This window comes from Bombina bombina, chromosome 11 (genome assembly GCF_027579735.1).
Source record: "Bombina bombina isolate aBomBom1 chromosome 11, aBomBom1.pri, whole genome shotgun sequence".
NCBI classification, from domain to species: Eukaryota; Metazoa; Chordata; class Amphibia; order Anura; family Bombinatoridae; genus Bombina; species Bombina bombina.
The window spans coordinates 155871860-155888230 of NC_069509.1; the positions used below are offsets into that span (position 1 = coordinate 155871860).

A 16371-nucleotide genomic window follows, 5' to 3' on the forward strand; every position below is an offset into this window, starting at 1 on the left:
TAACAACAATTGCAGGCCCTTTGATTTACATAGAGCATGCGCTTTGAAACCAATTTAATTTTATTATCAAATTTACTTATCTTGAGAGAATAAAATTAATTTGGAAAATAGATCTAGTTTTATATAGATAATTTATATTTCCACTAAACCGCTCCCAGTAGTGCAGTACTGCGTCTGAGCCTCTTCTAGTTTCATATTTGCTTTGTTCTTTTGGTATCCTTTATTTAAAAAATAAATACGCAGAGCTAGCTGTTGATTGGTGCCTGCACACTTGTTTCTTGTGATTGGCTAACTATATGTGTTAATCTTACTGCTAGTAGTGCAATGCTGTTCCTTCAGTAAAAGATAATAAAGCAAATTTTATAATAGAAGTAAATTGGAAAGTCGTTAAATTGTATGTTCTATCAAAACAATGAGAACATTTTGCATTTTTCCCGTCCCTTTAATGAAATGCAGCAATCATTTTAACCACATTAAGGGGCTTCCATTTTTTTGCCACTTGCAGAGTTAAACTATGATTGAATTGTTACTCTTGTTTAACGTTTACTGTAGCTCTTTGTTAATAGAATTTGCCTGTGTGTAAATCTAAACAAATTCTGTGTATATAAAAACCATCTGAATATTGCACTTTATCACAGTTTTGATGTGTAACCTTTAAAAACAATATGCAATTCCCCTAAATTTATTTTAATGTCTGGAATTCATCCGAATGCATTGAAAGTGGAAAATTAAAGTGACAGTCTACTCCAAAATGCCTGTTTTTTTATTAAGCCCCTGCAGGCCGACTTTATCTCAGTCCATTTTATAAGCTTTTCACAACAAGACACAGCTAGTTAATGTGTACCCTATAGATAACACTGTGCTCATTCCTGTGGAGTTACAAATGAGACTGCACTGATTGGCTAAAATGCAAGTCGTAAACAGCCCTGAGATAAGGGGGCAGTCTGCAGAGGCTTAGATACATAGTAATCAGAGGTAAAAAGTGTATTAATATAACAGTGTTGGTTATGCACAACTGGGGAATGGATAATAAAGGGATTATCTATCTTTTTAAACAATGTGGACCTGTAGGGAAATAAAAAAAGGAATCGACTGCCCGCACATTTTTATTTTTTCAACCACTATAGAGTGACCTTTTTAAACAATTTTACTGTTTGACTAATAAAGTCAGTTAAACTTTCATGATTCAGATACAACAGGCAATTTTAAATAACTCTCCAATTCTCAAAATGCTATATTATATATAATTTATTTTGTGTTCATGCTCACTTTGAGGCAGCCACCAATCGGCAAGAGCAATCCAGGGTGCTGAACCAAGAATGGGCCTGTGTACTGTAGAAAACAAGTCGTTGAAATCTCCAGTTAGACATCTGATTGTGCATTCAGTCTCTCGCGTAGACACGGCACTGTAATTCAGCATTAGCGCCTATCTTCAATTTCTATTTTTGCCTCCGTCTGGGGGGGTTCATGGTGTGGCAAAGCCCGCCCTTATAAACCCACTTCCCCAAGATTCACATGGGGTGGATGCCAGAGGATCGACGGGGTGCTGCTTCCCTTACAGAGGCGAAAATAGGGAGAGTCACTGGAAGTGACGTAATTTAGAGATTTCAACGTCTTGGAGTTTTCGACAGAACACCGGCTCGTAAGCTTACATTCCTGCTTTTTTAAATAACGATAGCAAGAGAACGAAGAAAAAATTATGATAGGAGTAAATTAGAAAGTTGCTTAAAATTGCATGCTCTATCTGAATTGTGAAAGGAAAAAAAGTTGGGTTCAGTGTCCCTTTAACTCTTAAACTACTGATCTAATTTATTTTAAATAAAAAGTTAGTACCGCAGTTTAGTACTAATAGTTTGCGTTAAAACAAGTTATTGTGTTTTTTGTTTGTTTTTACTAAGTTCTAGTGTCAAAGGGACATTTTTGTTTTCAGTACCAAGTTAAAAAACAAAAACCTTGTTATTTACTAAGTTATTAATTGTATGTTTTTAAAGTTGTGTGTTTGTTTTTTTTTGTTTTTTTGCATTGCTGCTAGCGATTTAATTTGCACTTCATGTCTCTTAAAGGGATATTTTTTGGTTTTTAGTACTGTTAACATTACTAATAAGTGTTACAATTACATAGATGACAAAAATAAAGCTGATTACAGCTTCAAAAAATCCTGTGTACATCTACTGTATTTAGTGATCCTTTAACAACACTTTTTTTTGTAGTATTACTTACTGTTGCTAGTTGCTTTAAAAAATGTTTGTTTTTTTTTGTGTTCTGCGCTTTTTAAATTCAAACACTAGATGGTGCACATGTTCAAGATTAAAGAAAATGCAGTAACTGGGATGGGGGGGAGTTCAAAAGAATATTCTTCATTTTAGAGAGCAGCTATTTTATTTAAAATACCCGTATTTATAAATCTTATTGCTCTAAGGTATCTGCTTTGTGCTTGACCATCTCAGATCTGCTAATTTTATATTCCTAATCTAAGTAGGTTTATTATATGTGAAATATCAGACTGGTTGCTGCTAATTGCAAGCGCTGTGGCCTTGATAATCTGAGTGCTGAAAGAAAACGGCATAAAAGTGCAACAATAAAATGCTCTTCTGCTTCCATGTAACAGACCTATAAGCGTTCGCTGTTTTTAACCCCTTTTGCAGGGGATTAAAGGGACATGAAACCCCAATTTTTTTTTTTTCTTTCATGATTCAGATAGAGAATACAATTTTAAACAACTTACTAATTTACTTCTATTATCTGATTTGTTTCATTCTCTTGGTATAATTTTTTTGAAGGAGCAGCAATGCACTAATGGTTTCTAACTGAACTCATGGGTGAGCCAATCACACTCAAAATATATATTATTAATTTATAAAGCGCCAACAGATTCCGCAGCGCTGTCCATGGGTAACAAAGATAAACGGACAGTACAATATGAGACACCAGACAAAATTTAGCAAATACAGGGGGAATTGGGAGCCCTGTTCCCGTGGGAACTTACAATCTAAATGGGTAGGAGGGTGAGAAACAGGAGGTAGGGACTGCAAAGGTGGGAATGATGTAAGTGTGGAATTCATTAGTTACTGAGTTGGTGATAGGTTTCCCTGAACAAGAAGGTCTTTGGGGAGCGTTTAAAGGAGGAGAGGTTGGGGGGAAAGTCTGACAGCTCGAGGAAGTGCTTTCCAGAGGGTTGGTGCTGCCCGAGAGTCCTGTAGTCTAGCATGAGAGGAGGTGATGGTAGAAGAGGCAAGGAATAAATCGTATCTTAAGAGGCGGGCTGGAGTATATTTGTTGAGTGAGGACAGGTATGGGAGGGGGGGCTGCATTGGTAAGGGCTTTGTAGGTCAGAGTGAGAATTTTGAATTTAATTCTGCAGCAGATACAGAGCGTCGGGAGAGGTGGATTAGCCTATCTGAGGCATTTAGGGTGGATTAAGGGGGGAGAGGCAGCTATCAATCAACAGCTAGAACCTAGGTTCTCTGCTGCTCTTGACCTTGCCTAGATCAAAGGTTATCAAGCGAAGGAAGCAAATTAAATAATAGAAGTAAATTTGAAAGTTGTTTAAAATGGTATTCTCTATCTGAATCATGAGAGAATTTTTTTTTTTTAATTTTTTTTTTGGGGGGGGGGGGTTCATGTCCCTTTTAAGTCTAATCCGGAGCAGCGATACACTTCTGGGACCTAGCTGAACACATCTGGTTAGCTAATAAGACATGTGTGTAGCCACCAATCGCCACTTAGTGCCCAATAGTACATTGCTACTGCTGAGCCTGCCTAGGCATGGTTTTCAACAAATTGTATCAAGAGAATGAATTAAATTTAATAATGTAAATAAATTGAGAAAAGTCTCTCCATACTCTAAGTTAATTTGACTTTCATGTACCTGAGATAGATATCTCTCAATAGATTTATAAATGTAATGTCCTGTGGGTTTTGAGTTCTTGGTTTGTGGCACTCTGGATTATTTTAATGCAGGTGGCCCTCGGTTTACGATGGTTCAATTTGCGGTGTTTCAGAATAACAACTTTTTTTTTTTTTGGTCATGTGACTGCTATTGAAAAGCTTTTGTTAAGCAATGCATTCTATGCATTTCAGAGAACTGATAGTAGAAAAAAATGTTTTTGTTCATTAAACTTAGTTTGATACAATTATATTTTTAGGTTTATAATGCTGTTTAGCATTTAAAGTCTTCATTTCAAAGCTTTAAAAATAATTTATTAGGTGTTACTTTATGACAATTTTGAGAGGGGTCTGGAACTTAACTCCCTCACCTCCCATTGATTTACATTATAAACTGGGTTTCAATTTACAACCATTCCTCCTGGAACCTAAACCTGGCGTAAACTGAGGGCTACCTGTATATTCTTTGAATCCTACTCCCCACAGTATCAAAATTTATATACCTGTGTGTATGAATTAGGATTGCACCGATACCATTTTTTTTAATGACCGAGTACAAGTACCGATACTTGTGTTCAAATACTCGCCGATACCAGTTACCGATACTTTTTTTTTTTTTTTAATGTCATGTGACCGTTTACCAAGCACAATAAAGACTAATTATTTAAGATTCCTTCTTTATAATTTATAAAGGACTGTAACTCAAAATACATTATGGAATAATAAAACAGTTTTTATTTGTCACAAAGTTCACAGAACATGTTTATAAATAAAAATATATTACAATAAAATATTAAATTTAAAGGGGTGATGCAATTGGGTTGTAGGGCTGTTTATATAACATCAATCTAACATTTTGTATTTAATACAAAGTAATATAATTTAATTCTGAAAAAATATTGGAAGGAGTGTCCCAGTAAAACCCCTATGAGAAAAATGTGACGTGCATTCTACCGACTCAACGGAAATAGGGCTCGTCTTCATATTTTTCCATGGCTGCTTTTTATTTCCAGTCCAGCCCTGGCTATAGATGTTCCTCAGAGTACAGTATGTTTTGAACATAATTGTGCAAGATGAGAACTAGCAGTAAAAAAGGCAATCTAGCAATTAGAATAATTTTTCAAGTTAGTGGCAAGTTAGAAGCATCTCTGCATGTTCAGCTATAAGTGTTTTTGCTATCAGTAAGGAGGTTCGACTCTAAGTTGAACAGTCTTTCACTTTCCACACTACTGCATAATAGGGGATATATATATATATATATATATATATATATATATATATATATATATATAATTTTTTTTTTTTTTTTGGGCCATTTTAGCCAGAGATGGAAATCTTAGTTTATTAAGTGCCCAGTACTTCAGGGGTTTGTCTGAACGAGGTACAGTGATCTCTCCTACAATAATACAAATAACAGCAATTTTTATTGGCAGAACAGTAGTAAACAATTTTTAGTTTAGTCTCCACTCCAGTTTAAAATGAAATGGGAACATGCAGTTTAAAAAAACGCCACAAGATAGCATATGGCTAGGAAGTGGAGTTATCGGTTTAAGTATCGGTGCATTTGCACGAGTACAAGTACTCATGCAAATACTTGGTATCGGTACCGATACTAGTATCGGTGCAACCCTAGTATTTATGTATATGTGTATATATTTATTATTATTATTTTTCTTCTTACAGAAATCTGAAATATGTCAGGCATAGCCCTTAGTAGACTTGCACAGGAGAGGAAAGCATGGAGAAAAGATCACCCATTTGTAAGTATCAAACTGCAAAAATGTCTAAAATCCCCATTACGTGGTATGAACAATATACGTTGTCTACTAAAGTAACAGTCTACACTAGAATGTTTGTTTAAAAAGGCAGATGATCCCTTTTACCCATTCCCCAGTTTTGCATAGCTAAGTTATATTAAAGGGACAGTAAACACTTTTTCATATAAGTGCATGTAATAGACACTACTATAAAGAATAAGATGCACAGATACTGATATAAAAATCCAGTATAAAACTGTTTAAAAACTTACTTAGAAGCTTTCAGTTTAGCTCTGTTGAAAAGGTAGTTGGAAAGCCCACTGCAAGTGGTAAGACTCCCCCCCCCCCCCCCTTCTTTTGCATATGAAAAGACCCTTTACACAAACAGGAGCATGCTGGAGAAGGTAGCTGACGGTATTCACATAAATCTTTGGGGCTTGGTTAGGAGTCTGAAAATCAGAGCAATGTTAATTAAAATAAGCAAAACTATACTTTTCTCCTACATTGGTGTATCCGGTCCATGGCTTCATCCTTACTTGTGGGATATTCTCCTCCCCCACAGGAAGTGGCAAAGAGAGCACACAGCAGAGCTGTCCATATAGCTCCCCTCAGGCTCCGCCCCCCCAGTCATTCTCTTTGCCGCTCTGAACAAGTAGCATCTCCACGGGGGTGGTAAAGAGTATGTGGTGTTAGTTGTAGTTTTTTATTTCTTCTATCAAGAGTTTGTTATTTTAAAATAGTGCCGGTTTGTACTATTTACTCTACAGCAGAAAGTGATGAAAATTTCTGTTGAGAGGAGTGTGATTTTAGCACCAGTAACTAAAATCCATTGCTGTTCCCACGCAGGACTGTTAACCAGACAACATCAGTTGGGGGGAACAGTTTGCAGGCTTATCTGCTTCAGGTATGATCAGTCATGTTTCTAACAAGACCATGTAATGCTAGAAGACTGTCAGAAATTCCCTCTGGGATTGCTAAGCCATTTTTTTTCTTCTTCTAATAGACTCTGTATAAAATGATGGCTTATATTTAGGGCTCTATGCTGGTTGACACTATTGTGGACTTTAAAATCGATTGCTTTTTAGCATGTTTTTCACTATAAATAAGGTGTTTTTTCAGACTTTAAAACACTTTTGGGGTTTAATTTCGGCCTGGCACTTATTAAGACACCTAAATCTAGTCAGAAAGGCCCCTCCACTCTAGAATGAAGAGGGAGGAGGCCTCATCTTTAGGCCTAAATTGTGCAGTTGTTTTTGCCTAGGCAATCCATGCAACTTCATGTGGGGAGTCGAGAGGCATCATAAAAGACTCCAGGGAGGCTTATTTCCTGCTAAAATAATCCCTAATGAAGGTAAAAGGCTACAGTGAAATCTGTGGCTAGTACTGTAGTGTGTTAACTGGTTAATAACTGTTATTAACTCCGGTTTAGGCATTAAGGGGTTAATTGATCTGAAAATTTGTGTGCAATCTTTTCAAAGCATTAAGACTCTGTGGTGAAAATTTCATTAAAATCGGATGTTTATTTCATGGTTTTTTGATATTTCAGTAAAAAAGTGTGCTTTTTAATTATTTAAAGAGACAGTAACGTTTTTGTCAAAAATAATTTTTATTGCATAATAGTTCTGTTTAAGTCTGTTAAACATGTCTGAGTCTTCAGTTAGCCTATGTTCTGTATGTCCAAAGGCCAGGGTGGTTCCCCCATTAAATTTATGTGTGAAGTGTGCCATAGCGTCCAAACAGCTTAAGGACAGTACAATCACACTTAAAAATATAGCCCAAGATGATTCTTTAGCTGAAGGTAGTGAAAATAGCTTGCTTTCCTCTCCTTCTGTGTCAACACCAGCTATGCCCGCGCAGGCGATGCCCAGTACATCTAGCGCACCAATTGCGATTACTATGCAACAGTTAGCAGCAGTAATGGATAATTCTATCGCAGCATTTTTATCCAAACTGCCAGCTTTCCTAGGAAGCGTGATTGCTCAGTTTTAAATACAGAAAATGAGCAAGCAGACGCAGAGGATAATTTATCTGTAGTGCCCTCACATCAATCTGACTTGGCGGTGAGGGAGGGCTTGTCTGAGGGAGAAATTTCTGACACAGGAAAAGTTTCTCAGCAGGCAGAGCCTGATATCATAGCATTTAAATTTAAGCTAGAACACCTCTGCGCTCTACTTTAAGAGGTCCTGGCTACTCTTGATTGTGACCCTTTGGTGGTCCCAGAAAAATTGTGTAAAATGGATAAATTCTTAGAGGTCCCAGTACACACTGATGCGTTTCCGATACCTAAGAGGGTGGCGGATATAGTGAATAAGGAGTGGGAGAAACCAGGTGTACCTTTTTGTTCCCCCTCCTATATTTAAGAAAATGTTCCCCATTGTTGACACCAGAAGGGACGCGTGGCAGACAGTTCCTAAGGTAGAGGGGGCAGTTTCAAAGCTAGCTAAGCACACAACTATACCAATAGAAGACAGTGGCGCTTTCAAAGATCCTATGGATAAAAAATTAGAAGGTTTATTTAAGAAAATTTTCGTTCAACAAGGTTTTCTTCTTCAACCAATTTCTTGTATTATTCCTGTAACCACTGCAGCTGCTTTTTGGTTTGAGGAATTAGAAAACTCGCTCCAGAAGGAGACTTCTTAGGATGAAGTCATGGATAGAATTCACGCCCTGAAGTTGGCTAATTCTTTCATTACAGATGCCGCTTTTCAGTTAGCTAAATTGGCGGCAAAAATTCTGGTTTCGCAATAGTGGTGCGTAGAGCGCTTTGACTAAAATCGTGGTCGGCGGATGTGTCGTCCAAAACAAAATTGTTTAATATTCCTTTCAAGGTAAGACCCTATTCGGGCCAGAGTTGAAAGAAATTATTTCAGATATCACTGGGGGAAATGGCTATGCCCTTCCACAGGATAGACCTTTCAAAGTTAAAAATAAGTCTAATTTTCGTTCCTTTCGCAATTTCAGGAACGGACCGGCTTCTACCTCTACAGCCACTAGGCAAGAGGGTAACGCACCCCAGCCCAAACCAGCATGGAAACCATTGCAAGGCTGGAACAAGGGTAAACAGGCCAAAAAACCTGCTGCTGCTACCAAGACAGCATGAAGGGGTAGCCCCCAATCCGGGACCGGATCTAGTAGGGGCAGATTTTCTCTTTGCTCAGGCCTGGGCAAGAGATGTTCCGGACCCCTGGGCACTAGAAATTGTCTCTCAGGGGTATCTTCTAGAATTCAAGGACCTTCCTCCAAAAGGGGAAGGTTCCACTTGTCTCGCTTATCTTTAGACCAGATAGAGAGACAGGCATTCTTACATTGCGTAGAGTACCTTTTAAAAATGGGAGTGATAAACCCAGTTCCAACAGCAGGACAAGGACTGGGATTTTACTCAAACCTGTTTGAAGTTCCCAAAAAGGAAGGAACTTTCAGGCCAATTCTGGATTTAAGGATCCTAGACCAATTGCTCAGAGTTCCATCATTCCAAATGGAAACCATTCGGATTACCAGTTCGTGGCTCTTCCCTTCGGATTGGCCACTGCTCCGAGAATTTTCACAAAGGTGCTAGGGTCCCTTCTAGCGGTGCTAAGGCCAAGGGGCATTGCAGTAGCACCTTAACTAGACGACATTTAATACAGGCGTCTTTTCACAAAGCAAGGGCTCATACGGACATTGTTCTAGCCTTTCTAAGGTCTCATGGGTGGAAGGTGAACATAGAAAAAAGTTCTCTGTCCCTGTTCACAAGGGTTCCCTTCCTGGGAACAATAATAGACTCGGTAGAAATGAAAATCTTTCTGACAGAGGTCAGGAAACTAAAACTTTTGAACACTTGTCGAGTTCTTCAATCCATTCCTCAACCCTCCATAGCTCAGTGCATGGAGGTAACAGGACTAATGGTTGTGGCAATGGACGTGGTTCCTTTTGCTCGAATTCATTTAAGACCATTGCAACTGTGCATGCTCAAACAATGAAATGGGGATTATGCAGATTTTTCTCCCCAGATTCAGATGGACCAGCAAACCAGAGACTCACTCCTCTGGTGGTTGTCTCAGGGAATGAGTTTCCGAAGACCGAAGTGGATCATTGTCGCGACCGACGCCAGCCTCTTAGGCTGGGGCGCGGTCTGGAAGTCCCTAAAGGTTCAGGGTCTATGGTCTCGGGAAGAATTTCTTCTCACGATAAAAATTTTGGAATTGAGAGCGGAGGCCAAATTCATCAGTTTTCAGTCGGACAACTTGATGACTGTTGCGTACATCAATCATCAGGGGGGAACAAGGAGTTCCCTGGCGATGAGGGAGGTATCCAAGATCATCAAATGGGCAGAGGATCACTCCTGCCATCTATCAGCAATTCACATCCCAGGAGTGGACAACTGGGAAGCGGATTATCTGAGTCTTCAGACTTTCCATCCGGGGGAGTGGGAACTCCACCCGGAGGTTTTTTGCTCAGCTGACCCAGCTATGGGGCATTACAGATCTGGATCTGATGGCGTCATAACTTCAAAGCTACACGTTATGGGTCCAGGGATCCCAAGGCGACATTGGTAGACTAGATACCTTAGTAGCGCCTTGGTCGCTCAATCTAGCTTATGTCTTTCCACCGTTTCCCCTTCTACCCCGGCTAGTAGCCAGGATCAAGCAGGAGAAGGCTTTGGTAATTCTAATAGCTCCTGCTTGGCCACGCAGGACTTGGTATTTACCATAAGATATGGCGGAAATATCTTTGCTGGTGCGAATCCAAGGGTTACTCATGGAGTAAAATTAGGATTCCAAGGATACTATCTTTTCTCCAAGAAGGATTGGAGAAAGGTCTGTCAGCTAGTTCTTTTAAGGGACAGATATCTGCTCTGTCTGTTTGGTTACACAAGCGTCTGGCAGCCATGCCAGATATTCAGGGTTTGTACAGGCTTTAGTCAGAATCAAGCCTGTCTACAGACCTGTGGCTCCTCCATGGAGTCTAAATTTAGTTCTTTCAGTTCTTCAAGGGGTTCCGTTTGAACCTCTACATTCCATAGATATTAAGTTACTATCTTGGAAAGTTTTTTTTTTTTTGTAGCTATTTCTTCTGCGAGAAGAGTTTCTGAATTGTCTGCTTTGCAGTGTAATTCACCCTATCTGGTGTTTCATACAGATAAGGTCGTTTTACGTACCAAACCTGGTTTTCTTCCAAAAGTGGTTTCCAATAAGAATATCAACCAGGAAATAGTTGTTCCTTCTGTGTCCTAATCCAGTTTCTAACAAGGAACGTCTGTTACACCATCTTGATGGGGTTCGTGCTTTAAATTTTTATCTAAAAGCAACTAAAGACTTCAGACAAACATCGTCCTTGTTTGTCGTCTATTCTGGCAAGAGGAGAAGTCAAAAGGCGACTGCGACCTCTCTGCCTTTCTGGCTGAAAAGCATCATCCGGTTGGCTTATGAGACTGCTGGAAGGCAGCCTCCTGAACGAATTACAGCTCACTCTACTAGAGCTGTGGCTTCCACATGGGCTTCCAAGAATGAGGCTTCTGTTGAACAGATTTGTAAGGCGACTTGGTCTTCACTGCATACGTTTGCCAAATTTTACAAATTCATTACTTTTGCTTCTTCGGAGGCTATTTTTGGGAGAGAGGTTTTGCAAGCAGTGGTGCCTTCCGTTTAGGTTACCCGACTTGTTCCCTCCCTTCATCCGTGTCCTAAAGCTTTGGTATTGGTTCCCACAAGTAAGGATGAAGCCGTGGACCGGATACACCAATGTAGGAGAAAACAGAATTTATGTTTACCTGATAAATTTCTTTCTCCTACGGTGTATCCGGTCCACGGCCCGCCCTGGCATTTTGGTCAGGTTTAAATTTATTTTTTGTAAACTACAGTCACCACTGCACCTTATGGTTCTCCTTTTTCTCCTAACAGTCGGTAGAATGACTGGGGGGGGCGGAGCCTGAGGGGAGCTGTATGGACAGCTCTGCTGTGTGCTCTCTTTGCCACTTCCTGTGGGGGGAGGAGAATATCCCACAAGTAAGGATGAAGCCGTGGACCGGATACACCGTAGGAGAAAGAAATTTATCAGGTAAACATAAATTCTGTTTTTTGTTTTGTTTTTTAATTAAAAAAAAACAAAAAAAAAACTTTATGGTCTATATAAATCATCTACAAAAGATATATGCAAAGAAAAAATGAGTGTATAATGTCCCTTTAATGCACTTTTTTTTTTTTTTTTTTTTCCTATGTATTTTGTATCTAAGCACCTTCTGATAGCCCCCTGATCAGTACTAAATGCGAGTCAATAGATAAGTCGTGTATTGTGCTAAGTCTTAAAGGCACAGTCAACACCAGAATTTGTTTAAAAAAAATAGATAATCCCTTTATTACCACCCATTCCCCAGTTTTGCATAACCAACACAGTTATAATAATGCACGTTTTACCTCTGTGATTACCCTGTATCTAAGCCTCTGCAGACTGCCCCCTTATTTCAGTTAATTTGACAGACTTGCCTTTTAGCCAATCAGTGCTCACTCCTCTGTAAATTCACGTGCGTGAGCTCAATGTTATCTATGTGAAACACATGAACTAATGCCCTCTAGTGGTGAAAAACTGTCAAAATGCTTTCAGATTAGAGGCGGCCTTCAAAGTTAGAAATTGGCATGAACCTCCTAGGTATAGCTTTCAAATAAGAATGCAAAGAGAACCAAGCAAAATTGGTGATAAATGTAAATTGGAAAGTTGTTTAAAATTGCATGCCCTATTTGGATCATGAGTTTTTTGTTTTTTGGACTTGACTGCCCCTTTAAATAACTTGTGAAAAGCTAATAAAAAATAAATTAATTAAAAAAAAAAAAAAAAAAAAAGCATGTGATAAGAGGCTGTCTGTAGTGGCATAGAAACAGGCAGATATTTTATAGGTTTTACAGGTTATAAAGTATATTAATATACATATTGGTTGTGCAAAGCTGGGGAATGAGTAGTAAAGAAGTTTTAAACAATAACAATTTTAGTGTTGACTGTCTCTTAAGGCTTCAGAGTCTACAAATCCACTAAACATTTTTTAGTGACATTTGCATTTTTTTTTATTTTTTTTTCCTTCTGAAGGGGTTTGTTGCAGTACCAACAAAAAATCCAGATGGCACAATGAATTTGATGAACTGGGAATGTGCAATTCCAGGAAAGAAAGGAGTAAGTTATTTTTTTTTTTTCCCCCAACCCAAAAAAAATAATTTGCCAATTCCCCCAACCCAAAAACAATAATTTGCCAAGGTTCGCCATCTATATAGAGGCATAAAAAAGCCTTATAATATCCAGCCAAGGTTACAAACTATTAAACAATGCTCATTTCCATCCGCATGATGTGTAGTTGTGGGTTTCTTAGTTTTATGTTCTATAGGAAGGTTTGTATTCATTTGAAAATAGCAACTTGAAAGACTTAAAGAGACACTAAACCCCAATTTATTTTATTTTTCTCATTCAGGTAAAGAATACAATATTCCAATTTTAAATTGCTTCATCCTTTGTTAAAGAAATAGATGTGCGTTTGGTGGCATTGCTATGTGCAGTTACGGAGCCTATCTAGATATGCTTTTCTGCACAGGATATCAAGAGAATGAAGAAAACTAGAAGTAAATTAGAAAGCTGTTTAAAATTGCATGCTCTTTCTAAATTGTGAAAGGGGAAAAAGAAGTTATGTCACTTTAAGGCAATACTGATTCCCTTTCTAATGCCAATACCACACTGCAGTAATGGACTATGTAGAGTAGCTGTAGCTTATCTCTGGCAATCATTTGATACCACTGTACATAATAAATTTTAGGGATGCACCGAAATTTTAGCCGCAGAAAAGTTTCAGCTGAAAATGGCATTTTCGGTTTCGTTCTTTTTGCCTGTTTTTTTTCTGTAAAATTGTGTAACATATTTCAAATTTGATGCTAGCCTAGAGCTGCTGTTCGAGTTCATTACTTGACTTACTGTTAGTTTTCTAGGACTATACTTTATTTGGATAATTGTTAAAAAAAAATAAAAAAATATATATATATATATATATATATATATATATATATATATATATATATAATCTGTTAAATCTGATTCTGTTACATAGAACTGAATGTATATTGATATTAAATGAATATCAATAATATAATATTCTTCATTCAATCCTATATAACAAACAGTTTAATAGATTTTTATTTTCTGTCCAATTTTGGTGTTACTTTCAATAGTTTTTATATATTTTATTGGTTTTGTAGTTTTTTTTTGTTTTTTTTTTTATTTCAGATTAATTAAGTCTTAAATTATTAAAATTATAGAAAAAACTATTTTAAAATAATTTTGTTTAAAAAGTTGTTTTCTGCCAAGGGCATCCTGAATTTTTGGTTTCGGTCCAGAATTTTTCAGTGCATCCCTAATAATAAATTGTAATGTCTGATATGCAAAAAGGGGTTAAAGAACCAGTCAGTCCCAGGAAATACATGGCAATAAGATTTAGATATTGATATGAGTGCATAGATAGTGGAATTAGTCACAGATATTAGATATCCGACCAAACTGAATTAATCCACACTCTGTACTCCTATTTATATTCATTTCTTTTTTTTTTTTTTTTCTTTTTTTTCTTTCATGTAATTGGCAAGAGTCCATGAGCTAGTGACGTATGGGATATACATTCCTACCAGGAGGGGCAAAGTTTCCCAAACCTCAAAATGCCTATAAATACACCCCTCACCACACCCACAATTCAGTTTTACTTCACCACCTCCATAGGAGGCAAAGTTTAAGTTTGTGCTGGATTACTGGATACGTTGATATGCGCTTCTCAGCATGCTGAAGCCCGGTTCCTCTCAGAGTGCAGTGAATGACAGAGGGATGTGAAGGGAGTATTACCTATTGAATGCAATGGTCATCCTAACGGGGATCTATTTCATAGGTTCTCTGTTATTGGTCGTAGAGATTCATCTTCTACCTCTCTTTTCAGATCGACGATATACTCTTATATACCATTACCTCTGCTGATTCTCGTTTCAGTACTGGTTTGGCTATCTACTTTATGTAGAGGAGTGTCTTTTTGGTAAGTAGATTTTCCTTTATTTAGACACTCTCAGCTATGGTTTGGCACTTTATTTGTAAAGTTCTAAATATAATGTTTGTACTTCTATTTGCCATGATTTAGGTTTATCAGTATATTTCCTTTTTGCAGACTGTCAGTTTCATTTTGAGAAATGCATAATAAAAAAAAATTCTTACCTTCAATTTTCTAATTGACATTCTTTCTAAATTGCGGGCTGTTAGGCTTGCGGGTGCGCAAAATGCTATAATTTATTGCGTCATTCTTGGCGCGAGACTTTTTTTGCTCGAGAATTACGTTTGACGTATTTTCGTCATTTCCAGCGTCTTTGTTGGCGCCGAGAATTTTCACATAGTTGCGTCATCTATGATGCTCGTGTTTGTTGCAGACATTCTTGGCGCCAAAAAATATTTTGTCTGTTGTGGGCATCATACTTGGCACCAGATTTCTGATATTATTTAAGTCTTTATTTCATTCTGGTTTTCAGAGGCTTATTTTGTTTGCATTTTTTTTCCCAAATTATTTTTTTTTTTTTTTTTTTTTTTTTTTTTTTTCTCTTACATTTGCAAGATATCTCAAACTGTTCCTGTATCAGAAAACACTGTTGGATTCCTGATGACTGATATCAGTCCTACCAAAGCTAAGTTCATTTATTTTAATGTTATGAATTTTTATCTTTTAGCTATGGTTTGTAATACGTTATCATGATAAATTTTTACATGCAGAGTCCATCAGTATTTATGCATTATCTATTGCTATTCTTTTAACATATAATGTACAAGATATACCTAGGAATTTATAGGATTATTTTTCTGATTCTATTCTAAAGGCTTTGTCTGCCATCCCCCGCCTTCTAATAAAATGTAAAGGTCTTTTTCTCCAACATAGGTGTGTCCGGTCCACGGCGTCATCCTTACTTGTGGGATATTCTCTTCCCCAACAGGAAATGGCAAAGAGCCCAGCAAAGCTGGTCACATGATCCCTCCTAGGCTCCGCCTACCCCAGTCATTCTCTTTGCCGTTGTACAGGCAACATCTCCACGGAGATGGCTTAGAGTTTTTTAGTGTTTAACTGTAGTTTTTCATTATTCAATCAAGAGTTTGTTATTTTCAAATAGTGCTGGTACGTACTATTTACTCAGAAACAGAAAAGAGATGAAGAATTCTGTTTGTATGAGGAAAATGATTTTAGCAACCGTAACTAAAATCCATGGCTGTTCCACACAGGACTGTTGAGAGCAATTAACTTCAGTTGGGGGAACAGAGTGCAGTCTCTTACTGCTTGAGGTATGACACATTCTAACAAGACGATGTAATGCTGGAAGCTGTCATTTTCCCTATGGGATCCGGTAAGCCATGTTTATTACGATTGTAAATAAGGGCTTCACAAGGGCTTATTTAAACTGTAGACTTTTTCTGGGCTAAATCGATTGATTATTAACACATATTTAGCCTTGAGGAATCATTTTATCTGGGTATTTTGATATAATAATATCGGCAGGCACTGTTTTAGACACCTTATTCTTTAGGGGCTTTCCCAAAGCATAGGCAGAGTCTCATTTTCGCGCCGGTGTTGCGCACTTGTTTTTGAGAGGCATGGCATGCAGTCGCATGTGAGAGGAGCTCTGATACTTATAAAGGACTTCTGAAGGCGTCATTTGGTATCGTATTCCCCTTTGGGTTTGGTTGGGTCTCAGCAAAGCAGATA

General features: G+C 37.8%; 1 protein-coding gene across 1 annotated transcript in view; it reads left to right on the top strand.

The window, feature by feature from the left end:
• UBE2I (ubiquitin conjugating enzyme E2 I) overlaps positions 1–16371 on the top strand; it is a 49806-nt gene that overhangs the window by 18560 nt on the left and 14875 nt on the right. Inside the window, exons 2-3 of the mRNA XM_053695123.1 lie at positions 5569–5645; positions 12699–12782. Coding sequence (XP_053551098.1) covers positions 5580–5645; positions 12699–12782 — 150 coding nt within the window. The 5' untranslated portion in view covers positions 5569–5579. The remainder of the gene's footprint in view (positions 1–5568; positions 5646–12698; positions 12783–16371) is intronic.